Source organism: Tetrao urogallus (genome assembly GCF_951394365.1).
Source record: "Tetrao urogallus genome assembly, chromosome: 4".
Taxonomy (NCBI): domain Eukaryota; kingdom Metazoa; phylum Chordata; class Aves; order Galliformes; family Phasianidae; genus Tetrao; species Tetrao urogallus.
In genome coordinates this window covers 13349816-13376624 of record NC_136817.1, presented here as the reverse complement: position 1 = coordinate 13376624, position 26809 = coordinate 13349816, and the positions used below count along the sequence as shown (strand labels likewise).

Here is a 26809-nt window from a genome sequence, read left to right as displayed (position 1 = left end):
CAATGTGTTGCAGCGAGTTGCTCGTGGTGCAGGGTTTTCACAGGCGCAGTGCCACGGGCATTCTCAATATGTTTAAGAAATAGTGTGCTCATTTTAAACTGCGGGGAGAGAAGGGAGGGAGAAAAAGTGTCTTGTTCTTGTTGTTTGTTTTTGCCTTTCCCACATTAAGTGCTAGCTTCGGTATAGTGAGCTCTAGTCTCTTTTTTTTTGTTGTTGTTGTTGTTGTTGTTGGTTGGTCGGTTGGTTTTGTTTTGCTGCAGCTCTGAGCTCGTAAGCTAAGCAAAACCTCCGCAAGGCCCTCGCCGTGGAGATGCAGCCGCTCCCGGCGCGCCTCCGTGGTTCTGCGGGGCCCCGGCTCCGCCCGAAGCGCGCGGCGGCGGTGGCACGAGCTGCCCGCTCCCGCCTGCCTCGCGGCGCCGCCGGCACGCGCAGGTTCCCGCCGACGGTGCCCGCTCCTCCTGAGGGCAGGTGCACGCGGCAGTCCTCCTCGGCCTCCCGCCGGCGAAGCGATGAGAGCCGTCCCGCCGCCTCCCCCGGTGCCCTCCCGGAGCGTGTGGGGAAGCGGCGCCGCTCGCCGCCGCCGCCGCCGAGACGGAGCGGGGCTCGGAGCCTGACCGGCAGCCGCGAGGAAGAGCCGCTTGTAGGTGCCCCTGCGCTGCCTTCAACGCTTGCAGCGCAGTTAGCCGCTGAGGAGAGCTGCGGGTAATTTTGAGCAGGCTTAATAGGATTAAAACTAGTTGTGTCCTAACATTAGGGGATTAAGGCAGCTACTTCCCACAGGTTGTCCCAAACTGCGTTTTCTTTTCTGAACTTGCATTTTTGTACAAAAAACCACAGCGCCGTACTGCTTTGTCTCTGAGAGCTGACAGAGCGCTGTGCCTTTCTCGTTGCAGCTCCCGATGAAGATATACTTGTTAAGGGAAAGCGGTCTATCAAGAGCCAAGCCTTAGGAAATCAGAACTCAGAAAGTGAGATTCTCTTGGAAGGCGACGATGATATCATGTCATTCATTGAGGAGAGAGAAGTGGAGAACCTAACAGGTAACTGCAGCTATCTGGTTTCTGCTCAGCCTCCTTAATGCTTAAGTTCTCTTCTCAGCAGCTCCGCAGCAAATAATACTTTGCCATGCACACCCATACGTTGTTCCTGCCCATAAATTAATCATTAACATCATTTTTCTGTACACATCTGATGCTGGGGATTTACTTGAGGAGAGCTGTGCATTTTCTTTCTCCGATTTTTATAGCCATCTGCCTTGCAGAGCAGATGCCTGTGTTCTAGGAAACCTTCTTTAGAAAAAGCAGCTCTACTCAGCCAAGAGCTTCTTTTATTTTTGACCTTGTTACACTCCTCAAAACATAAGGCCCCGTGGGCAATTAGGCAAGTATTAGGCAAGTTTGTAATTAAAGGCTTTGCAGAGCTTCTATTCCCCCCCCCCCCCCCCCCTCGTTTGTACAATTTCAAATATGAATTATTCACTCGCATTTGAAGGATCTACACAATCACTGGATTTAACTTCTTTAAGTCCCTGGTCACCCCCCAGATTGAGTCCCTTCTCTACCATACCCATATTTGACTTCACTTTTCCTGGAAGAAAAATTAAAACAGTATTTCAGTTCCTTGAGCTTGATGAATTTGACCAACTTTCGTGCAGCCTTTGCTGATGTTGCAATCCAAGTGGAAGGAGTCCATTCTGTACAGTTCAGAATGTAAACAGTAACTTCCTAGGTTTGGGGACTGGGGGGTTACAGAGTGTGTTCATTGTTATTTGAGGGGCATGGGATTACTCAACTATACAAATTTCTCTCTGTTCTTCTTTCTCAGCTGGTATCCCTTGCTCATTTTCTTTAGAGAAAAATGTTTCTTGGATAATTTCCTGAGAATCCGATATGACGAGCTTACATTCTGATAGTTTAATGAAATTATTGGAAGTGGTTATTGTCAATTTGCTCATCCCTTGTCTGAACTGCTTTCCACTCTTTTTAATATTTAAAAGCAGATATAAAAACACAGCATAATAATAGTAAAAGAAACCAGTTGGGGTAGGAACATGAAGTAAAAGAAAGAAGCAGGAGAATAATAGCCTTTAATGTATGTGAATCTCTTTTTCCTTCCTTTCTACCATGAGCTTTCTTCTCAACAGCTTACTCTGTTTCCTTCTCTTTTATTATATATTCATTGCTTCTAGTAATACATTCATACAGTAATAGAGGTGAAAGGGGAGTTTAATTATATAATCTTGACAATGGCAATAGGATTAAGAAGTAATCCTCACTAATAAAGTGGTGTGGGTTAGAAATGAAGTGGAAATTGTCAGGGGTCTTCTGCAGGACCTGGGCTGCCCCAGCTTCTGCAGCTGTCTGCTTGCCCTGTAATTGAATGTCTGAGGGTGATTGAAAAAATGTTATTTCTCCTCTGGATTACATGCTAATGTACAGAGGGCAAAGGGAGACAGCAAAAGAACACATAGCTGCTTATTTCATCCATTTGTGGGGGTGAGCTTTGGGAAATCATGGCAGTTCTGCAGCTATCTCATGCCCATCTGCAAACACAATGTATTTGTACATTGGGAATAGAGGGCAAAGCTGCTCTGATCTCAGCAGAGCATCTCTTCTTTTGTCCTAGTGGCACACATTGAGATTGATGCGAGATTAAGGACCATCGCCCTCCTAACAATTGACGGAAATGACAGTTCATCTGAATTTTTTGTCAGTAATTCTCACGTTGATTACCTGAACGTGTGTACCTCATTTTTAGATGCTTTATTAAAACAAAATTGTCCGTGTCACTTTCTTATCTTCACATGCTTTATAAAAGCCAGATAATACTGCAACCGAGAACCTTCATTTCCTTACCTCATAATCAGCTAAATGACAAACCTAACTTATTTTCTTTCTGCGTGTGTTAGTTTATATAATAGCTCCTGTATTGTCAGATCTGTGCCTAACCTATTGTTTTCAGTGGTCGTCTGATTTGTCCCTATGATAAGCCCTGTGGAGATGTGATCATTCCAATAAAAATTCATTCAGTTAGAAACCAACCCTCCAGCTGTTTACTCCCATAGTCCCCGAGCTATACTAATGCTGTATGGAATCCTTGAAAAATATTTAATGTGAAATCAAAAGCATCTTTAAAACATTTAACTGTAGCCTCTGTAAGGCTGTGTAACTTTGACAGTAGATTTCTGTCATCCATGAGGGAGCACTTCACAATCAGACAATTTTGAGCCTCGACTGTTTTCTTCATCTTTGTAGAAAGCTATGGAAACTCTCCAGTAGCTACAGAACACATCTGACAGTAAGATTTCAAGTGTTGGTGTATGCAGTACACTCCCTGTATTGCATACAACAGAAGGAATGCAACCGCCGAAGTTTCTCAAAAAGAAAATGTCTGAGTGAAAACGGTGTCTTGCCATGCTAAAGGCAGCTCTGGCATCTATAATATATGCATCAGTTTGCAATTGTAGCAGCTTCAACTTTGCACAGAACAGGGAAACTGTAAATCTATTACATATGTTCCCTTCTGGGATAAAAAGATTCTTGGTTTTTAAGGAAGGGCTATGATCTTTGTTTTATTTATTTTCATATTCCGGGTTTGAAAAACAAGTGATAGTGACAGTGTTTGGTGTTTGTACTCTTTGGCAGGTCCAGTTGCCCTGAGCGCGCCAGCTCAGCTGGTGGCACCCTCGGTGGTGGTGAAAGGCACTCTGTCCATCACTCTTTCCGAGCTCTACTTCGAGGTGGATGAAGAAGATCCCAGTTTTAAGAAAATCGACCCGAAGGTAAGAGATCATTGACCCTGAGCTCTGAGAGATGATGACAAATTACCCGAGTCCTTTAATTCTTCATTCTACTCCCTTTACCTCTGTTGGCCCTCAGTGCTCCTGCTTTAGGAAGTTTGCGACTGACCATATATGTTAGCAAACTTCTCCTGAGCGACACCTCCTCTCCTCCCTATTCTCCCCCTCCCACAATTCGACCCTACTTGAATGTTAATTAGCTTGCTGCGAATAAAGCTCCAGGGAGGCATCTGAAATAAAGACATCTTGAATCGCAGGCCTGTGTGAACACAGGAAAGTCCAGCCAGCCCGTTAGCCCAAACGCTTCGCTTTACTTTCCTCTTTTCACATAACGCCAGCATAACATCGTGCTTAACCCCCCGTGCTCTTAAGTTTTCAGTGCTTCAGCATTGTATCATTATATAACAGATTTTACAGGGCCTGTTACTATTTATGGTGCCTAAGCAGAAAACTTAATTGCCCTCTTAAAAGTACGTTCTGGAACTGACTTGTTAATTTTCACAAGCTTTACTTGCTCTGAGCTACTTGATGGTCAGAGTTTGTTTAGAAAGAGAAACCTTTCAGTAAAATTGCAATTTCGGGAGCAGTATATTCTGACATAATAAGGTCTATGCAGCCTCGCAGCAGCGTTTGAAAAGCGCGGCATGTTACTAGCAAATATTCTTGTATCCACGTTAAGCACATTGATGTCTGCTGGTCTTTAAAATATCTGCTTATTATTAAGCGTGGTGGTAATTTCTTGGTGAAGGAAAGAAAGTCACCGGAAGACATAGTGGGTTTGTGCTGATCTGTCGGCAGCGCCCTGTGTGTTAAGCAGTGCTTTGGGTCTCAGTTCCTGTGGAGTAAATGGCTCTCATCTGTATTAAATGTGCTCTGAAAGCTGGGATCATTGAATGCTATCAAGGAAAGCATTTAGTTTGTAAAGAACGCTCTCCAACCCTTCCAGCTAATCGCTCATAGAAAACTGCAGCTCAAAGAGTGATTTTATATTGTACCATAAATGGAATTTAACTTTTTTCTGGTCCTGAAACATCGTGGAAGTTTGTGAAATAGCTCTTAAAATTTGGATATGCTTCCTATTTCCATAGTACTTTTTAAAATATGTAACGGTAGGGAACGTCTCAATATAAAATGTGAGGACAAGTTGATCCTCCATCTTCATTGTTGTGCCGTGCCCTGTACTGGCACCATAAAAACCTTCTGGCTCTGCGGCACTCTGCACTTCTGCTTTCCGTGCAGGATGTGTAAGCACAGATAAGAACTCTCCTCGTTTTTGTGACCTGCTTTGTGGGGATGTGGCCACGTTGAGCTGGCTTTCTTTTCTCCCGTTTTCTAATCGTTGGGAGTGGCTGTTTCCCTGCTCGCGGGCAGAGCTCTCTTCTAGTCTGACTGTTTTTCATTCTGCATCTGAGACATTTTCTTTAGTTTCTTAGAAAAGGAGTCGGTTATGTGGAGCATGGGCTACACATATCTTACGTTCTATTTGTGATGCTACTTCCAGAGGAAAGCTTTAAAAATATATATCTTAATATCTCTTTTTGGGAGAGGAGGGCTAAAAAGAAACGGTGTGAATTTTGAGTTGAAATAGCGATGAGCTTCCGATGCAACTCGCTTTTAAGCGTTAACACCTCCCTGCCCCACCCTCCGCTTGGATCGCGGTGCCTGGAAAGTACGCCCCTAAAACTCAAAACCCTTAAGCAGAGTAGCTCAGAAGGCGCCCTTAATTAACGAGGCTTCGTCCGTTAGCTAAATTTAAGGTACGTGTCTGTTTGTCCGAAGTACCAGAAAGAAAACAGTGTGACAGGGTGCGGAACGAGCGCCGCGCTGGCGATGCTACGAGTGCCGCTCAGATCAGGGCTGTTTTCCCACAGAAACGGCCGCTCCGCCAGGTGAGCCGGGGGGCGGTGGGGCTGCACCGCGTCCCTCCCGGCCCCGCCGCGCTGCCCGCGCCTCTCGCTTCGTTCGTTTTCTCGCTTCGAATGGGAACGGCCGTTTCTTTGCGGTCCCACCGCAAAGAAACGGAAGCGGCGTTTTGGAGCGAGAAGTTGCCTTTCGCCTCCCCTCCGAGGGACGCCGAAGCTTGTACTAAACGCTGAAAATCGGCTCGGAAGCCCGTCGGGGTGGGGATGGGGGGGAAGCGGGCCAGCTAACGACGGCGCCGTTAACTCTGAAAAACGCTGCAATCCTTTCCAAGGCGGGGAAGTTAAGCTGCGGGTGGAGGGCACGGCGCAGGGTGTCCCGGGAGCTCCCGTCCCGAGCGGGCAGCCCGCGGGGAGACCCACAGCCATCGGTGCCGCTGCCTCCGAGTGAGCGGGGCGGTGAGGCGCCGGCACCGTTCGGGGTGGCTCCGTACTTCGCGTCCAACGGGACGGCGCGTTAGCACGGGGAGTTTGTAACGCGAAATACAAGCGCTCGAGGTTTAGTGGGGAAAAAAAAAAAAAAAAAAGAAAAAAAGAAAAAAAAAAAAAAAAGAAAAAAAAGAAAAGAAAAAAAGAAGAATTAAAAAGGAAGCTGGAAGCGAAAACGAGCGCGCGCGATGCAAAGCGAAACGCCGCGGGCGGGCTGCCTGCCTGCCGCGGGGCGATGCGCGGCATGGCTCAGGACGGAGGGGAAAAGACACAGAACGTAACGCGGTACAGCAGTGCTCGCACGCGGAGCAAAGGGTTTTCTCAACGCCCCGTTTTAACGGGAAACAGAGGGACTGCGCCGAGCGGAGGGCTCGCGTTCAGCCTCCGGGCGCGTCCCGCCGTCCCGCTTCGGGTTTTGTTTTTTTAAGTGTCGCTTCTGCGGTTCGGAAGGGCCCTGCCGGCCCGAACTTAAGAACCATGCACGAAAAGTAAAGTTAAAGTGATATTTTTATTACTATTTGCAACAAGTCAGTGGTGGAGCACATCATCTGACCTCGGCGCCGAAACACATTTTTAACATCGGTAAAACTTTTTTTTTTTTTTAAAGGGCAATTTGTACATATAGTTAAATAATTTTTCACTTGGTGACAACATTCAGGCAGACGAGAGAGAGAGAGAGTAAGAAAAGGACTATACAGGGATTGGAAAATGTACCTTTGGGCTTTCGTTTGGCCGCGGCAAAAGTCCGAGCGCTTCCCTTTGCGGAGGAGGAGAGGCGGGGATGCCGTCCCCGCGGGCGGCGCCGATCCGTAGGAGTCTGTGGCCGCCGCGGTACCGGGGGGCGAGCGGCGTGCGCCCGGGCGCCGGCCCTATAGTTTGTCGAGGCTTTTGGGATTGGTGAGGATCTCCCGGGCCAGCCTCCAGGTCTGTTTGGCGGCGCTCTCTAGGGCCGAGTGGGGCTTGCCCTGAAAGAGGTCGAGGTTGGGCAGGAAGTAGTGCGGGCAGCGGCGGCACTGCAGGCAGGAGATGAGCTGTAGCAGGATGCCGTTGAGGCGGTCGCCCAGGCACGCCTCGTCCCAGTCGGTCTCCCTCGGGTGCTTCTCGCACTCGTACAGCAGCAGCGTCTTCATGTGGTAGTTGTTGAGCGGCTGCCCGGGCAGCTCCAGGTGCCGGTCCCGCAGCGTCTTGAGCACCGAGAGGCACTTGTTGCGGCAGCCGCCCATCAGCAGCCGGTTCTCGGCCTCGCCGAACTGCAGCACCCAGGCGTCACTCTCGGCCGAGCTCTGTTTGCCCGTCAGCGAGTAGCACTCCTTGGAGAGCAGGTTGAAGCCCTCTGCCTTCACCTCAGCCACACGGTTGGGGCCGGGCCAGGGGATGTGTGGCATGGGCCACTGCGCCGCGCTGCGTGGCCAGATGCCTGTGCACTTGAAGGCGGGTGTAATCTGCACCACGTAGCGCTCGCGGATGCGCAGCTTCACCTCGCTCGTGTCCGCGATCATCTTCACCACGTCGCGGTAGCTGCACTTGTCCACGGCCTGGGCCACCAGCGTCTGGAAGCGGGAGCGGATCTTGCGCGCCGACAGGTAGCCCGAGGCCGTGATGAACTCCACCCAGAGCGACATGCTGCGCTTGCGGCCGTCGCTCAGCTTGAGCACGGCACAGCCCGGCAGGGAGCCGTCGTCCACGAAGTTGAAGACGCCCATCTGGTTGAGGTAGAGCACCACCTCGAACTCGGTGGGCGAGATCACCTCCAGCCCCTCGTAGCGGGCGTCGATCTCGCTCAGCGAGCTGATGAAGCGCGGCTCCTGCACCTCCACCTCCTTCAGCACGTCCGACACCACCTTGCACACCTCGCGGATGGTCTTAGCGATGGCCGCCTTGCGTGCCTGGCAGCGCTCCGTGTAGTACTTGTTGAGCTGGTACACCAGCTTGGCCTGGGCGGCGATCATGTTGGGGCACAGGTCCGGGCTGTACACCGGGCTCTCGCAGTACGTTGAGGGATCCAATGCTTTAGCGGGGGCTGCAGCTTGGCGGAGGGCAGCGGCCGGCTCGGGCACCCCCGCCCCCGCCGGGCGGACGGCGGCAGCGCGGGTCGGAGAAGGAGGAGGAGGAGGAGGCGGCGGCACGAAGCGGCGCGGCCCGGCGCTGCCCCGGCCCGGGGGCGGCGGGGGCCGGGAGGTGGATGCTGCCGCTGCGCTCGGCCGCCCGCCCCCCCGCGCCGCTGCACGGCCGCTTCAGCAGTTCATGGAATCGAAAGAGCCCGAGCGAAGTCGCGCAGGAGTTCCCCGCAGAAACGCCGGTCGGCGGCGAAGTTTGGCACCGCCTGCGGGACGAGAGCAAGAGGAGGAGGAGGAGGAGGAGAAAGGCGTGCGGTGCCCCGAGCGCCGAGCGAGCCCCGTCCGGCCGCCGCCCTCGGTCCGTTCTCGGTGCGTGCCCCACCGCCGCCGGATGCCGCCGAGCGCCCTTCTGGCCCTGGAGCTGCGCGGCTCCCGCGATCGTTACTCGCAGAGTTGTGCGCCCGCTCTGCGTTCGCTCATCCCCGTCCTGCGGCTCGGCACGGATTGTTGGGGTTTGTTTTTCTTTGCACACACTGTGTTATCCCGGGCGGGAGGAGGGCGGTGCGGTATGCCCGGGAGCGCTTCTCCTCCCCCTCCCCACCCCTGGCTGTGCGCGCCGCGGCTCTCTCTGTCCGCGCCTCTCCTCCTCCTCCTCCTCCTCCTCCTCTTCCTCCGCGTATCCGCGCGGCTCTGGACGCGCTGGCGCCGTGGTTACTTTATGAATGGGCCCCGGCCGCGGCGGAGGGGCGGAGCGCATCTCCTACAATCGCCGCCGAGCTGTCAGCGGCGCGGCCAATCGCGGCACCGGGCGCGGCCGGAACGGGACCGGCGGGAGGGGCGAGGGGGGCGCGAGTACGGCGACGCGCACGGCCGCGGCCTCGGGCCGGGCACCGGCAGCTCGCGGCCCGGGGGCGCCGGGTGCCGTAGCTCCGGCGGCGTGCGTGAGGCGGAAGGGGTGGGGGGGGGGGGAGGACCGCGCTGCTGTAAATGTCCCGGCGCCGGTATCGGGCTTAGCGGGGAAAGTGGGAGAGTGGCCGGGGCGGGGTGGCGCGCCGCGGGCCCGTTAACGGTGATAAATCCGCGTAGTAAAGTTGCGCTCATCCTTCTGAAGTGGAAGATGGAGTTATTAGAAAAAGAAACTGTATTTTATGCGAGTTTGTGTTACTGAGAGCTCTGAATGGTTTGGATGTATAATCGCACCAGTGTCGCGGCGGTGCAGAAACGCAGCGAGTGGGCGTTCGTGGAACGCCGCAGCAAAACGAACTCTTTTCCCTACAAACTCCCGATGTAGGGAGAGGTCACGTCCGCCTGCTTCTCACCGCTGCTCACCGGGCTGTGCGTTCCCCCCTGCGGCGGGCCCGGCGGATCCCCGGTGCGCCGGGAGCGAGGCCGCGGCCGTTTGCACGCCGTGCGCTCCGTGCGGGGTCTCGGCTCGCTCTGCGTCCGCTTCTTTTTTGCTTTTCGTTGTGGCTGGCTGATTTTACTAAATAAAATATCGCCGTCTGTTTGCCGCGTGCGTTTAAATTAGAAACATGCCTTACGCCGGCCGTACAACCGCACGCTGGGTGTAGTAAGTATGGACGTGCCCGGCGCCGGTGCTGCTCGGGGCGCTGTCACCGACGAGCCGCCCGCTTCGGGCATTACATCACGGCGCTGCGGCTGGGACACCGCGGCTCGGCGGGGCCGGCAGGTGCCCGGCAGAAGGGAGAACGGCCGGGGGCGGCTCCGGGCAGAGCCGCCTCAAGGAGCGGCGAGGAGGGCCGTGGCACCGTCGGCCAGGGCGGGCGGGAGGAGCGGCGGAGCTGGCAGACGCCGGGTCGGACGGGGGTGGGGGGACGCGGGTGCCTATTTTCAGGGCAAAAATAGAGCCGAGGCGGCCGCCCCCCCGCTAAGGTGGCCGATGGTAAAGCGTTACCGGCGCACAGATTTAAAACGATTCATTACCAATTTTCCCGTCTGAGGTTGAAGCGCTAGTAAATAATAAATCAGCTAAACAAAAGCCGACTTTAATTTATTGCCCCGGCGCTAATTAGAAACATCATTTGAGCAATAAACTTAAACACTTCCAGCAAATAATGCACGTGAAGCCTTTCTCTTGGCGATTGTGGCCGCGCCGCATTAAGATTGGCTTCGGCTGTGGCGGAATTTGTTCTCGCCGGGATGAATAATTGAAAGGAACGGTATCGGAGGAGCTGCAGTCGAAGAGCCCTTCTCCCCATTGCCTTTATGGACGTTGGCGCGGAAGTCCGTCAGCGCTCCTCGATGGTGCACCGTACGGAGCGGCAGCCCCTCCGGCGGCGGTGGACACCGTGCTCCGTTGGATGAAGGAGCGCGGAGAGGGGCTCTCGGGGCTAAAAGGCACTTGAAGCCTTCAGAGCGACTGATCTGCATTCTCCCGTTATAATCCGTCTCATCATACTTGAGTTAATGAGGCAGGGGCGGAGGTGATCTGATGGTCCTTGACAAATTCATTAGGGAGGCTGCGGGACGTTTTATTTGACTGTTAAACATGGTGTTTGTTTGGTTTAGGCAGCGCCGACGTCGGCACGCCGCTGCCTGCAGCAATAGCGTTTTGTTAGCGAGGACTGCTGGAAACGGAGCTGCGAGGGACTCGTGCGGGGGGAGCAGCGCGCTGCCCCTCGGCGCCTCCTCCGCTGCGGGCCCGCACGTGGCAGCGCTCCTGCGGGCAGACGGGGCGGCAGAGTGGCAGCCAGCGGCGGCCGGGAAATGTGCGAGCACCTTTTGATTTTATTCCATTTCGATTCGAGAGAGGATGCTGTGTGTTTTATCGAGCCTTAAAACAAAAGGGCAAACCGACAAAACGATAAGAAAACTGGAAAACAAATGGGAGTTTCAGCAGGAAGCACGCGCGTTTTTTACTGTGTTACGCTGTGGCATGCTTGCTTTTGCTTGGCTAGCCAGCTTATCGGCAGCGTGCTTTATGTATTTCAGACCCTTTTTATTTTAAAGGGTGTATTTCGAAGTTTTTCTTTCACGTGGTACCGATACAGCATTTAATTTTAAAGTCAATTCGAAGTTTAACCAAAATCGTGAGACTGTTAATGGGTTTCTGCCCAATTTACCTTTGTTTCTCTCTCCTCTCCCCTGAGTGGAAAGGGGAAAGCAAATGCAGGAACAGGTGCTCCCAAAAGGGATAATAAGTGTTTTTATGAATATGATATGAAATATGAATGTGTACTCATTTGTTTTGTTCATGGCAGCTTTGTAGACAAGACCCAGCCAGTGCTTCATGATTTCCCAATAGCTGCTTTCCTTTCCTGTCCTTTCTGCTAAGGGATGCAGGTTTGTGGTAAAACACGCTAATTAATCTGCTCGTGGATCCTAACATTGTGGTATTTTTTTGCTGGGGATCAGTCTTCAAACATTCTCAGCTTTAAGCATTTTGTAGAGCTCTGCTTCCATTTATAGAAGAACAGTATGGGAAAAGAGCTAGTGCCCTTTGCCTGTCATTTTCATACATTCCTGCACTGCTGATGGAGCTTGAACTGCTGCGGGGAATGTATGGATTTGAGAAGAAATGATTCAGTAATGCATGTTGTGTTTCTCTGCAGCAAAACCAGGTTAATGGTTACAGTAAAGGCTGCCGTGGGTTTGATGGTTAAAATTCTGTTTACGTTCAGTAGTGTGCAGTATGTACCTTTTTTTATTTAAAGGCATGGCTTGGCTTTGCTGTCTGCTGATTCTGTTGAGAGCTGTGTTTATGAAGTTAGCTGATAGCGTGCACTGAGGGAGAGAAGATGTTTTCCATTCGGCAGATGTCATTAATGCGTCCCATCAGCAAAGAGTACTATACAAATCTTGTACTTGTTTTTTATGCAGAGATTGGATGGTATGATAATGAAATAATTTATACATGTTTCTAAGTCTCCCTTTTCTTCCTTTCTGGAGCCGTGAAAGGGGAAGGCTCCAACTACCCCTCTAAGGAACTCAATTTTCCTTTCCCTGAAATGTGGATGTCATCGTCTGGTGTTTAACCATGATCCCTATTGAAGGCTTTCTCTGTTGCTTCGAATCTTGAATTGCAGGTTGCTTCTCTTTTGTCTCGAAGAATAGCTGTGACTTTTAGCTGCAAGATTACTTTAGCTTCTAAACAGAGTTTTATAAGTTTGCACATAAGTTTGTTCGGTTGACAATCAGAGAAAATCAAACAAGTGCACCATAAAAAAACATATCTAATGCTTTTGTAGCATTTACTTCTTTAAAAATTTCTTGGGACCCTTTTGTTTTGTTTATTTTGTTTGGGTGTGGTTGCATACTATTGGTATATGCTGTTTTATCCAGCAGAATTAACCTAATTCAGTGTGTTGACTGGTTGTTATTTACAGTAACTGATCAGTTATGTTAATTATGTCCATTTTAAAAAGTATGAGAGCGTGAAACGTCCTGGGATTTTGCCAGCTTGATCCTCAGCTGGATTCATTAACACTCGTTTGCTTGAGAAGGATCTTAACTATTTAATCTAGGCTTCTCTAATAAAATTCTTAAATTGAAATTAAAAAAATTCTGTTTCTAGCTCCAGAAGTGGAACCTTCTCATTCATACGTTAACACTTTTAGAAGTACTTCCCCAAGTGGCAATGTAACATACTGTACTCCTGAGCCATGCTGCAGGCAGCAACCCTTTAGCAGGCGCCCGTCAGTGCAGATCATAAGGGGGAAGAGGGCTGTACGAGGAGGGTCAGAGGGGGCTCAATCTTCTCAGTAGCATGGCTGACCAGCATGCAATATATCGAGTCACTTTTTTGTTTCTGCTTCTCCCCCCACTTCTCCCCTCTCCTAGTATGTAAAGATGATTTTGTTTTTGGTGGAAGATGGTTATGGTAGAAAAGGCATGCAAGTTTTACTTAAATGTAACTTATTTATTCATTATTTTTTTATGTTTCCTGTTTGAACAGTCTCATAATCGTTGCCTTATTCAAATATTTTTCAATTTAAACGCAGAATTAGAGCTGTCTGTTTTTCTGCTTGTTGTACTTCATGATACCAAACTTTCATCCTTTGAAGTATTGTGCTGGCATAAAAGTAGCCTATTGCTAGTTATATAACCATTGCAGGGGGTTTGTTGCTACTTATACTAATGAGAGAATCAAATCTTAGCTATTCCTATTTTACATCTTGCTGTGCATATTTTATTTATATACTCCTTGAGAATATGCTGCTCTCTTTTTAGTTTTCTTGTGGATTAGATAAAAACCTGTGCACAGAATAGTCCTACATGCTCTCTTCTGTAGCTGGGAAGGGGAAACTGTGTCGGTTCAAGTAATGTATAGAAGCCATCTGCATAGTTTAATTGAAATAATATTTGGTGATCTAAGGGATGGAAATTGTTACTTTTCCTTAAGCATCTGAAATAAAACCGGGATGTAAAACAGCTGTCTTGGCCTATGGAAATCAAGGTTCTGCCAGTCTGTTTCTTTTCTTCATTTTCTCCTTCTATCTTCCTTTATTATCTTTGGATCCCAAGGAGTCTTTCTTATTTTCTAACTGGTTTTGTCTGCAACAAGGGGCTGGGTAGCTGGGTTTAAATAGACTTTGGATAGAGTGAAAAATCTTTGATCTATGTCTATGACTGCTTCCAAATGATTTGCTTGCTGGGACTGGACACTGTCCATGCCCTTTCACTTCACTATCAGATAGGCACACAAAAAGGACTTGACATGCTACCAGATGCATAGTTAATCATTGCATTAGGTCTGTAAAGGGGTCCATCCAGACTCAATTAGGTCTCCCATTTTTAACTAGCGTTTGCTCTGTAGTTTGTTTGGAATGCAATATTAATTCTAACTGCTGTTCTGTTTATTTAACAGTGTTTTCGTAGACTTCTACACTTATTTTCAAGCAGTTTTTGCTGCATTTCTTCTGCTTTGCATTTATTTTGAAAACTGAGTGTTGAGATACACCAAATATTTTTGCAGTAAAATATATTATCTGAAGCTTTCATGAAAAAAAAAGTCTTTGTGTAATTCAGCTGTTTTCCTTTCTCAGTTCTGATTTTTAAATGTGCAGTTGAAATAAGATAAATACAGCGGCTGACATGTACTGAAAATGTGTTTAGAAAAGTAGCTTCCAAGAGTATTTCAAGATTTGCAACTGAATGTTAAGATCTGAAACCCATACAGAAGCAGTTCTATCATTTATTTACACAAGAGCTCATTCTTGTATCTGACTCTGCATGCTTTTCTGTGAGAAGGACATTATGGATGCAGGAGTTAGGAAGGTTCAACTGCAGGGTAAAAAGCTTCAGGTAAATTATAGCTCCAAATCTTGCTTGTATATTTACATTAAAAATTACTGTGTGTGCTGAATAAAGAGCATTTAAAATTCCTAGAGTTCACAGAGTTTCAAAAAAGTTGTAGTTGAGCTTGTACTGTCAGAGTATGAAGAAGCTCCAGTATTCAAATAGGATAAACAGTTTTGATCACACGTGCTGTCTGTATTTCCCTGAAATGCTTGTATTGGGGATGGTAGGCCAACAGAAAGGTGGGCTCAAAAAGGGGTTAAGCCATCACTGCGTAAGAATTAATGTTACTTCTAAAAGAAAGCACTAATGAGAGTATTTAGAAGTGTTTTCGTTTGTTCTAAATAAAGTTTTTAATTTGTTTTGTGGGAAAGGAGGCGCAAGGCATCCTGATCTGTGCGTAGTTACTAAAGCTATTGTATTCCACTTCAGGAAATAGTTCAGCCTTCATTTTACATCTGAGATTTCATGCTTTAGTTCTTTGCGTCATGGTTGTCAGCGTTCTTTAAGGAGGGAAGATACATTAAAATGTAACGTTTATCGCTTACCTGTGGCCACGGTGATGTTCTGACATTGCTAACAGCCTTCCAAGAACCAGGATGTGTGGATGAATACTGCTCAGAAGCGCTCTCCAGGGATTTTTAGAGTATCTGTACTTACCTGCCGCTCTGAAAGACAGTGTGCACACCTATATCCTGCAGTTATGGTTGGTGCTTATGCATGTAAATACTCAACAGAGAAGAAGTGAGTCTTTACAAGGCATGAGCAGGTAACTTTCCCTCACCCGCCGTCTTAACTCGGAAGCCCCTTCTAAGTGGTGCTCGAGTGCCAGCACATCCACAGAGGGCAACTGCGTATGTGTCTGGTGTGGGTTGCCAGAGTGCGAACTTGAAAGAAAGTAGGACTGAAATGCAGGGTCATTTGTGAATTTATGTTTTATCTCCCTGCGCTTGAAAATTTATGAGGAGAGTGACTTCGGGTGCTGGCGCTGTGTGTTCCAGGGCTTGCCCCCACTGATAACACCCTTGTTGGCGTGAAAGTGCAATGCAAATTATGACAGTTACAACCTTCTGTTTTGTTTAACCTGTCAGCGGATTTCCTGGCTCAGCGCTGAGGGCAATGGTGTGTTCAGCTAGTTCCGTATTCACCTAAACTTAAAAGGTCAGGTTTCTACAGGCAAGCCTAGTCAAAGCCTAATTGATGAGGAGGGCAGGGGACAGAATTTACTGTTCTGTTGGCTAGTTTCATATCGTTAGGTTGTCCTGAAAGCATCAGGCAGTCACAGCCCCTTTCATGTAAGTGCTGACCCTAGACAGGAGCTGACAATCAAAGGAGGCAGCCACAGGAACCGGTGCAAGTAGGCTATTGATTTTTCAGTTAGGTCTAAGTAGTTTGTAGTATGGGTAATGGGTGACAGAGGCAGGTATGTCATTATCAATGAGCTCCAGAACAGTAGCGACAGCCCCCGCTCATATTTCCTTCAGCACTGACAGTATGCATCCAGCGGTGGTCGATAAATCGCCCAACCTTTTCCTGACAAGTGACTTGGAGGTGGAGGGGGGAGTCCACGAGCTAAACTTCTGTACTTGAACTTGACGGGGGTGCAGAGGGAGGAGCCCACCGCCTGCATCTGTGCGAGGGACCAGGCGGGTGCGGGAGCAAGGCCCATCAGGCGCCTGGCCTTGCCTCCACGCTTCCCAGAGGGTGAAAGTTTTTCTTGAGATCAAGTGGAATGGCTCAGAACGCCGGCTTACTGCATCAGGGGTATGCTTCAGTAGTTAATTTGGGTTTCCATGGCAGAGCTTTGTTTTTACTTTAGCATTGCTCTGCATTTAATCAAGGTTATAGTGCCGCGGCAGTGCAACAATCGCCGTCTGCCGCTCCAAATCCGCTTTTAATTCCTAGTTTCCTCTTCTTAAATTTCATATGTGGAGACTATTTAAAGATACTGAAGCTTTCTTATAAATCCAAAGTGCTGTCAGTACCATTTTACGTTCTGACTACCGATGCTGTTTTCAGTCAGTAGTGGGGTATTAATACCTTAGGAAGCTGAAAAAAGTTTTTATTACTTGGACTTTAATAGCGGTGGTTTCTGAATTTAATAGAGCTAGATCCAAATTTGAGGTTTACGCTTAATTAAAGTCTGAAAGATACTGACAGAGCTTAAAAATGATAATAAGTTGTTTTGGTTTTTTTTGTTTGCTTTGTTTTGGTTTTAAATCTACCTGTATGGAAACCCAGCTAAATGAAGTCAGGTATCTTAATCTGAATCTCCTGAAGTTTTCTAGTGTTACTTTACTCAAGGGATGTAAGTTATCTGCATTTTTTCAGAAGTTGGAATTCAGTCAGGTTTTATGCTGTGCACAGATGTTAACAAAATAGCATATGCTTATAATTAAAAAAAAAAAATCTTTAAACAAATTGAAATAAAGCAGAAGAGTAAATGTTTTGAAAAACTTCCTTAAAATAACTCATTGCTATGGTATCTTGTTTAACAATGTTTGTAATGTTACACAGAGCAGGAATCTGAGACCGTGTATATTGAATAGCTGCAAAGCATCATACATGCCTGAAACTTTTTTGCTGCCTGCAGCAGCTAAAGCCATTTCTTTGTGGCTGCCTTTTAACTGCAAGAGCAGTGTTGACGCAGACCCAAGAAGTGAGGCTGAAATTTATCAGAGGATTATGAAATCCTTTTATAAATGTTTGTATAAGCTGAAAACCTGAGTACCTGTATATTTGACGCAGTTACAAAAGCAATTAGTTATAAAAATTTGTTTAGATCTTGTTACATTGCCTATTGAACAAAGCTTCAGAAGATGGGCTGGCTAACTGTCTTCCAGATGAAAAATTTTTCAATTATTTGGACAGAAGGTGTTCCAAGAGATTTGAGGCCTTAGGTATTCAATGGGAGTTTTTCCTCTGTCAGCAGCCACGGTGTCTCGCAGGGCCGTTCTTTATGTTAAACTAGGCAAGAGTAAGGCTGAGCGGTTGGAATCTTATCTTCCCTCCTAAGCAGTTACAGTACCTTTGACTGCATTTTCAGTGTTGCTGGCATGTTGTGTTATTGCAGAAATGTAAAAAGGAGCTGCAGAAAGCCAACAAATTAAATTTTCATGAACGAAAACCCTAATCAGCAATGACAGTGTAAGAGAAAGATGATTGCCACTTGGTCATTGTGGAGAGGCACTTAGGCTTGGTGTCAGTGCTTCTGTTAATGATGACTAATGTATTTCTCGGAGAAAACGCATGCTCAAACGTACTGCTACTGTCCAGAGAAAGAACTGAGAGATAGGCACTATTAAGGTAAAAGGTTGTGAATCCTAAAACAAAAGCTTCAGCCGGGAAGGCTGCAGTGTTTCTGCAGTGCCAGAAAGCGCAGCTGTAAAGCTGTTCTTGTTCCACTCTTTAAGCAAAAGTATTCCATATATGCATATGCACATGTGTATGATGCATATACACACAAATCTATTCTGTGCTACCTAATGCTGCTTTAATTAAAAAAAAAAAAAAAAAAGGCATAGCTGACACAAGCATGTAAGCACACGCTGGTCAGGAGTCACGTTCTATTCCTCTTCCATTAACGAAGCTTGTTAAAGAACAAAAACCACTGCGGTATTTTTTTTCATAAGCACAGTGCTGTGTTCTGAAGAAACCTTTCATAGCCAAATGCAAAATGACTCAAAAGACCTTTTCAAATCTTGAAGCTTTGGCTGTTAGGTATATTGGCAAAAAAGAGGTGACATGTGTCATTTCTTCAGCTTTTCCCAAAGTGAGACCTTTCAGAAGGGCATTTGCAATGCTTGTCATATTTTTTCATATACATCTTATTGGCCTGACAAGTCTAGAGAACCATGAGAAAACAGATGTCATTGCATTCAGACAACACTAATTACTCTGGGATTTTTGCAGCCTCAGTGCCTACATGTAACTGTCGATTATGACTGTTTATGTGGCCTATCATGGGTACATGCTGCACACTCAGATAGTGCCACCAGGCTTTGTGTTCCCCGTTATCGCACGATAAGATGTAAAAATCACCAACAAGCACGACAGCAAGGAAATACTGTCACGTGCTGCTTTTACACATCTAAAATTCAGTTTGTTGAGAGCTGCATTTATAGCTGTTATTAGATTGTGTCTTTTTCTAAATTAGGTCACGGTTCACATTGGAAACCAACAGTCTTCTCTTATAAACTGTTTGTGTTGGTATCTTCTTTGTTAAATTTTCTTTGCAACTGTCATTTCAGAATCTATTCTTCCTGCGCAGCAATAACAGCTGCATGATTTTTAACACAGAGTTCAAGTGGTGGTCATATCGTGGCCTGACTTTCTACATTATTTTGAATTTTGGTACGCGTTTCATAAGCAGTGCAGCCAACGTTAATCACAGATTAGAAAATAAAAGCTCCAATAATGTAACTTCACTTGCTGATGAAGCAGAAATGGAAGCAGCTTTATCAAAGATGTATGATGAGATAAAACTGCAGTCTCTGCTGTACAGTTATAGTAATTATGACTAATGAACCGTCCAGTCTGGATGAAATGGCATGCCCACAGGGACTGTGTCCAATCAGTTGTGACTTATGCAAGCTGAACAAAACATTGATGGTGTTCCAGATACAATATTGTAACAGGAAGTGTGCTCTTTGTTTGCATTGTCAGATTTGTCAAGTTGTTTTCAGGCAGTTTAGGCATAAACAGTGTTAATAAATAAAGTCTCAAGAATTGGGGTTTGCCGAGGTTTAAAATAAGCTTGCAGAACTACAGTTTTCTATGATCAAATATAATGGAATTAAACAAACAAACAAACAAACAAAAATAAATAAATAAATAAATCAGTGGCACTTTCCTGATGCAAAATACTTTCAAGTTGGTCTGATCTTCTTCTTAATCTTTAAGAAGATGCTATTTTTTAATACGCTGAAGGTAAGGAAAGCAAAAGATTCACAAACTTGTGAACATAATTGATTTAGGCATACTGGAGTAATTTCTTTTTTAAGAAATTTCTTTGAGATCTCATACTACTGTTGTTTTCCTTTTGAAGCACTCTGTACTTTGAAACAGTGTGTAATTTATAAGCAAAAGAAAACAGATACTTGACAGTGTTGGTATCTGAAAGACAATTTCTTACTGTGAGAAGGTTAATGCATACAGCCAATACAAAATGAAGGGGTTCAGTACGTTTTGACAATCTATAGGCCAGCAGCAGGGTAATAATTGTAGGACAGCTTCTTTCTTTAAAGACAACGTGTGTGGTTTCAAAAAAGAAAAGAAAAATCTGCAAGTTAAATGTAGATTATAGTGGAACTTCTGAAGTTAACTGCAAGACAGCAGGATGGCACAAAAATACTTTTTATGTATAAATTGGCGATAAGTTGTTAAGACTTGGTCTGGAAGCAGTTGTCTGTCAGCCTGTTTACTTATGTGCAACTGTTGGAGAGATTTGGCAGGAAGATGATTAACTCATTGCAGGCATTAGCAATACGTTACGATCAATTCAGCATTTTGTTTGAGCCCCTCAAGAAGTTGACAAAGAAAAATTATTTCTAAAGCGAGAAGTGGTGTCTAACTGCAAATAAACTGCAAGAAAAGTATGAAAGAAAAAACCCACCTTAAAATATTTTTAGAACGAAGTTTAAGCAACGTGTGACAGAATCATTTTAGACTGATATGCTGTTTAAAAATAGTGTGTGTATGTTAGGAAGATTCAAGTTGTTTAATTCTTAAAAGCCCAAATGAAATGAGTACACGGCCGTCAAAGAACCTGGCAATTAAAGCCTGGTCTGCCTGAAATCTGAGGTTGTTACTGGTCTTTCGTATTGCCCAAAAAAAGGGTGAATAGTGATTTGACCTGCCTGTAATTTTCCTGAAACATTTGTTTTTAAATTAATACACCCCCCTGACTCTACGGCATGGAAACTCCAAAGCTGACATTTTATTCACTGTGTTTAAATTTTTCTTTTCCTGAAATGAAGGATATCACAAGTGTATTATGTTGAGTGTTTGTCATCTTGCATCCTGAACAAACTTTAGAGTGCCCTTAGATATGAATTCATGTAGATTTTAAGAAAAGAAATTCTACTAATCCAGAGCCTTCAGTCATTTGATTAAATTAGCTAACAAGTCTATCTGAGAAAAAGAAATGACTAGAAATATGAATTAGCATACTCTTTCCATTATTTCTGCTATGTAGGTGTCCAGAGATACTGCGAGTGACCTTGTAAAAATCAGAATCCTTTTCTGTTCTCTCTTATAAATAATGCAATAAAGCATTTTGCGTTTAATATGGCAAATGGTAAAATATCATATACAATTGTGAATATAATGTTAATGATAAGGAATGTTGGTAAGTAAACCCAGCTGAAAAGTTACCACATTTTGGCTATGTTGAATAATTTAATGTAAGATCTTTTGGAGACTGTGGCATTGCTAAGTAGGAGTCTCTTCCTCAAGTTCATAACAGGATCAATAGCAATGCAGTATATTACAGACATTAACTAGCTTTACCACATGGAAAGTAGCATTACTGTCACTTTTATTTAATGATTACATCAGGATTGTGCCAACTAAGTCAGGAATTAATTTGCTAGATGCCGTAAAATTGTATAAAACTTTTTTCTTTCTTCAAAAGAGTTAGTTATTATTTAAAAGTAATGGATGTAAGTAAATAAATATAGTATGTCGTGTACATAAGAATTTTGGAAAGTATTCATCTGTATAAGATAGAACATTAACATTTAGGTTGTGTTTTTTAGGAGGCCTCAGAATATAGAATATCATTTGAAGTCATTGCTAACGTTCTACAAATTAATGCCTACATTGAACAGCTTTTTGCCTTGTTGAGATATCCATTGTTTTCCCTTTGTTGCTTTCTACGAATCTGAAAACATCATTGATGTTCAACAAGCTGTACTTGTTAGTAAAATGTGACGTGGGGTTGTGGATGCTAAAATGTATGTATGTTGTTTAAATTAAAACTGAGAAACATTGAAACTCCAGGTTTTAGTTTTGTCTTCATGTTGCAGTGTGTATTAAGATACCTTGTACATTCTTAGTTTTGTTTGGTGGCTTTCTTGTTGTACAAGAATGGCTTAATCTACTTTGGTTCCTGTGAACAACTTTCCAAGTCTTTGGGAAGATAACACTTACAGGGAGAGTGAACTGTCTTTATTATGTGATACTGGGGAACTGTTGCATTCTGTGTCATCTGCATCACAGGACGACATTCAAAGATTGTTTTATTGAGGATTAATTCTCTTATATAAATTCAGAGTCCTTTAGCTTGCTTGTGTCTTCAAACTTCTTGTCTAGATGTGGTGTCTTCCTACCTATCACAAATTACGTTGACAGTGTGCGCTAGAATTTTAGGATTCATTACAAACTTTATTTCTGCACTGGGCTGAATGGATTTGGCATGTTTTCTACTCCTCAGTTGCCCACTGAAATATGTTTTCTTCTGCTTAGTTATCTTTTGCTGATCAATTCATGCAATGACTTGCTCTCTGGAGCAAGTTTTGTGGAAACTACTTAGGAAGATACTTTTCCTAACTGGTTTCTGTTTGCCATTAGCATAACAATTTTTTCACTGACCAGAATATTCCTTTCTCCTATTCCTCAGACTAGTGTTCCTGCCATTTCTTTTTCTCAGGTGAATTAAATAGAGGTAAACGATAAATGACCTACCTGGTAGCCCCCCCCTTCTCACAGCTGTTACATACCAAGCAGGATAGAAACCTTCAACTTCCTCCTGCTGTGCTAGGATTGGTTTCTGTTGTCCCATATTGAAATGTGAGCCTGAAAGTGGTTTTTCTGAGTTACTGAAAATGTTCTTTGCCTTGGTGTCTTAGTGGATTAAAAATGTATATCAATTTTTGACTAAGTTACCTTTTGTTAATGATTTCAGGTGTGTAAATGTGATTTCTGCATGCCAGGTATTCTAGAGTTATAACTTTTGCTGATTTTCCTATTATTTTCGTGTTAGAGCATGCAAGGTGACTAGTGCTTATGGATGTAGGAAAAAATCGATCTTCTCTGGGGAAACAAGTTGAAGTAGAAAATTACTCTCGCTTAGCATTTAGTGCAAGAGAGCACAGCTTTTTCTGGCTTGTAATGACTATTCCAAAACAAAAGTTGATCAGAGAAGCATGTGCTAACTTACTTTATCCATCTCAAATATATCTGTGATTAGCCTTATGTTTGAGGCAGGTAGGAAGAGCTGGTGAAATTGTGATAGTGTTGGCTTTGATTTGTAAGAGTGTAAGATTTTTCCTGTATCGAGGGATTTTCAGTTGTTCACTTCTGGAAAACTTGTCCCGTTTGCAAAGCTCTGGCAATGCAGATTGCCTCCCATACTCTTGGTCTGGTTTTTAATCTCACCTGATTCAAATCCACACTAACTTATTTCACTGATTTATACTAAATTGTTCAAAGAAATACAGCAGAATTGGGAGGAAAGCATTTTCTTAATATAATTTTTGAGATTTTTTTCCAGCTGTCTTTGGAATAAGGCAAAAAGTCAAAACTTCAAGAAAAGTGTAAAAGCTAATAGTATTAAAATCAAACTGTGTCTGTTTAAGTATTTTATTTTATTTTGATATTTGGCTTAAAGTCACCTGGCACTTTCTGGGTGTATGGTGGTAGTAATAGTGATAATTAATGTAACGTCCAAAATTAAATTAAACAGTCAAAAGCATAACTTTTTCTTTTTTTTTTCCAAATTCCTTTTGTTTATCCGTGTAAAAATTTCGTTCTTCTTTAAAACTAATTTGAAACCCATTTTCCACATAGTATTGTTTGACTGATCAAAAATTTAGAGTTTTTTATGAACAATGTAGGCTTGAATTGACATACAGCAATTTCACTGATGGGAAATTTCAACACTGAATTGGTAGGTGTATGCAGAAATGACAGTTCAGAAATTCTTGACTACCTCTGGACTTAAGTACTTGTATATTTTGGCATAGGCATTTGTTTTCCAAGGGAATCTACCTAGATATTTGCAGATAAAAAGCTGTTGCTTCTTAGAGTCTGGATTGTAGGTGTTTTTATTGCTCTGCTTTTTATCTCTCTTGCACTATTTTTAGGTATTATATTTTACCTTTAATGTTCTTATTTCTCTTTAATGTGGGATAAGCACTAAGATCCTGTGCTCTCTTGTTGCTTGTAGGTAGGCACTGTTGTGGTTTTTTTTGCCACTCTGAATTTATCTACTAAATATCAGTCCCTCAGCATAATGTTAATCTTTCAGAAGTTTGTTCTGTACTGGAGAAAATAAATAATTAGATACAGGTAGGAAATGAATGATACGGAGGTGTAAATATTCTGTAGATTAAAAAATGCTGTGTGGCTACTCGGTCTCTTTTGAGGTAGTCATGAGAACTTAAATTGTGTGCCTTGTATGTTTAAGGCCAGTGCACTGATATGATTTTATTAATGTGCTATAAATCTTATATTCACGAGCAATGTTTACTACTGTGCAGTATATTTAAAAGAAAATTTATGTCTTACTACAGAAAGAAGGTAGCCTAGTGAAAAAATGCGAGGGTGGATCTTAAACATTTATCCAGATCTGACAAGTATTTGCAAATAATTTGTTCTTGTAAATTTATACAGAGAGTAAGTGATGTGTTTTCAAGCCTTGACTTTAATAAAAGCCTTTCAGTATTTGTTTATGCATACACAGGTAAAATAGGGATGTCTTTTGTCACTGTCTGTGTACAAGAGCCTTATGTTTGTTCATACGTAGCATATTCCGGATCACGGGATGAGATTTAATTCTGTTTCAAAGTGAATCATTCTTCATTCAAAGTTGTACCTGAAAGGCCTTGCTGGCCACTTTTCTGTATAAATAGCAATTTTCTCAGTAAGGCACATCTTGTCAGTCTTTGACCATAGGCGTCTTTCAGCACATATCCCTTTTCTTCTGGACCCAGTTGTATTCCTTAAGCAAAATGGATGGGTTGTTACACCAACTCAGAGTGTAAATTAGGATAAGTCACAGAAGCTCAAGACAGCTCACTTCCTACTTACAAGACTGATTTGATCTTCTTTTGGTAAGCTATTTGTGGTGTTCTCTCTACAGCCCTTAGGAAATTTCTCTCTATGGTCTCTAGGGGAGGGCAGAAAGTCACTATAGTGAAACTGCCTGCTTAGGAGTTACTTGCTTTATGCTGTTGAAAGGACAGTGGTTATTTCACCAAGGAAACGTTTTTTATTTGTATGGGAGCATTGTAGATTGCACAGAAAAATACAGTTAGAATACCATGCATAACCTTCTGTGGCCTTTAAACTTCCTCTTCCACCTTGCAGTGGTTGAAATATTAGGCAGCAATAGAGAACAGATATTCTGGGTGCCTTAAGACCTGTTGAAAGTTTTGTTACTCTCTTCGTACTCGTACGGTCTTCATAATTAATTACCAAGTTCTAGTGCCATTTGAAAAGAAAGTGTACATCATTTTGCAGTTTTCAGCTCCTTATATAGAGACAAAGACGCATACAAGCATCTTACATCCTGACATACTTCTCATTGAATTTACCAGTGTGGATATGCAATTACTTAGACAGTTCCTTAGTATTCAGTGTTAGCGATTCCATCTTGAATTATTATTGTGAATACATATTTTGCCACATCCTATCAGTAAGGAAAGTTGCTGTAAGTAGTGGAGAGAAATAAGTGGGGCATTATACAGTCTTGATCATTTGGAATTCCTGTTTTGTTTGTGTTACAATTGTGTGGGGAGTAGACAGTAAAATTCAGCTTACAACTACTTACTGCCTTGCCTGCAGTACCTGATCTGATTCACTCAAAAGTGAATCTTCCACCCCTAACAAATAGTTGTTTTTCATCTGGCTTAGCTGCCTGAGAACAGTGTTCTGTCCATGGTCTCATCATCTCGCTAGTGCGAGATGATTTTGGTATAGCATGTGTTTGACCAGGGATTGTGGTACTGCAGCAGGGTGGATTTATGTTGGCTTAAGTAGCTGTTAAAATGATGCTCATGGTTTGCTTTTTACAAAGGGTATCTTTTGCACACTCTGTATTGTAAGGAGAAGGACAGGTTTTTCACCCTGCGAGATATCTTTTTTCCCTCCAGGCATTCTGTATACAAAGGGGTTTGAATATAAAAATTTTTTTTTTTTTTTTTATTTGTTTGTGTTACAAATAATGGTGAAGACTTTCCATGTTTGCATCTATTTCCACTGTTTTGTTACATGCCTGTTAGCCCTTCTGAGTATCCCTAGTTATTAAAAGATTCCTCTTCTTCTAACCCCTTTGACACAAGCTTTCAACCCCTGCCGCGTTTTGGACACATGTTCTGTCACCCTTTGGATGCTCTGGAGAACATGGAGGAGAACTGAGGCATGCACTAATGTGCCCTAGTACCCTTGTTTACAGATTTATTATGCTCCTGGGAGAGCAATGTCTGCTATTATCTTGAAATCATCTTTAACTCTATCCCAGCTAGGATGGAGTAGAAATAGAAAGAATACAATAGAAACAAAAATATTTCTTCACAACAATCAAAATGGAAAATAAACTTACATATGTATATAAAACATAGAGGAAAAGAAAGAAAATGAACGTACTTGCACAAAAATTAAATCTGGAAAGTTCTTTTTTATGGTAAAAAAAGTCTCTTGATTGACTACAAGTCTGAGACACAGAGTATTTAAAACTGGGGGATTGTTACTAGATATACATCCGTCAGAAAATCAGCTACAGCAAGTCAGCTGGATCCATAGAAATAGACCTTTCAGATTGAAGAAATGCTTTTCAGTGACCTGGAGTAACCAGGAGGAATCTGTGGCATGCATTGAATTGATGGGAAGCAAATTTGGACCCCAAGGATTCTTGGGTAAGTTTTGTAGCTAGATTCAGTGGACACCAGAATTAATTCTTTCAGGCTGGACTGCTAGTGTAGTGTGCACACAGATAAAATGGATATTTGAGTTAATATTTTCTGTAAACATCTGTGATTTAAAAATGTGGCTAAAGATGTTGTGTCCTGTTCTGCAAGTCTTTGGTGTGAAGCCTGGTGAGTAAATATGACATGCAGTCAGCTTGGATGAGTTACAGAAGCAAAGTAATTCACTGTCACCGCCCAGAAAGCACGGTGCAGCTCTGCTGTACCCATTCAACTCATGGGCTCCATTTAATTTTATAAAGCAGTGGCTTTATGTGAAGGAGTCCTGAGTGTTTTCTGAGATCATTCTCATCATCTTCATTTGCAGTTCATACAGCATGGACTGCAGGGCAAAAAAGAGGTCCATTTGCATTGTGGCTCTGCTGCGTACTAATTCGAGGTCACTTAAAATAAGCATTAATTATTGTCACTCAAGAGTCA

General features: G+C 44.2%; 2 protein-coding genes across 4 annotated transcripts in view; one reads left to right on the top strand and one right to left on the bottom strand.

Annotated features, from left to right (window-relative positions):
* The window catches only part of LRBA (LPS responsive beige-like anchor protein), a gene marked incomplete at both ends in the record, with an annotated part of 363076 nt that overhangs the window by 195863 nt on the left and 140404 nt on the right, over positions 1-26809 (top strand). For all 3 annotated transcript variants that reach the window (XM_079534450.1, XM_079534449.1, XM_079534448.1), the window contains 2 exons: positions 894-1040; positions 3645-3781. In XM_079534450.1, coding sequence (XP_079390576.1) covers positions 894-1040; positions 3645-3781 — 284 coding nt within the window. The remainder of the gene's footprint in view (positions 1-893; positions 1041-3644; positions 3782-26809) is intronic.
* Positions 7017-8096, bottom strand: MAB21L2 (mab-21 like 2; the record flags this gene model as incomplete). Its single annotated transcript, XM_079534771.1, has 1 exon — positions 7017-8096. The coding sequence occupies one exon, from the start codon at positions 8094-8096 to the stop codon at positions 7017-7019; it is 1080 nt and encodes a 359-aa protein (XP_079390897.1).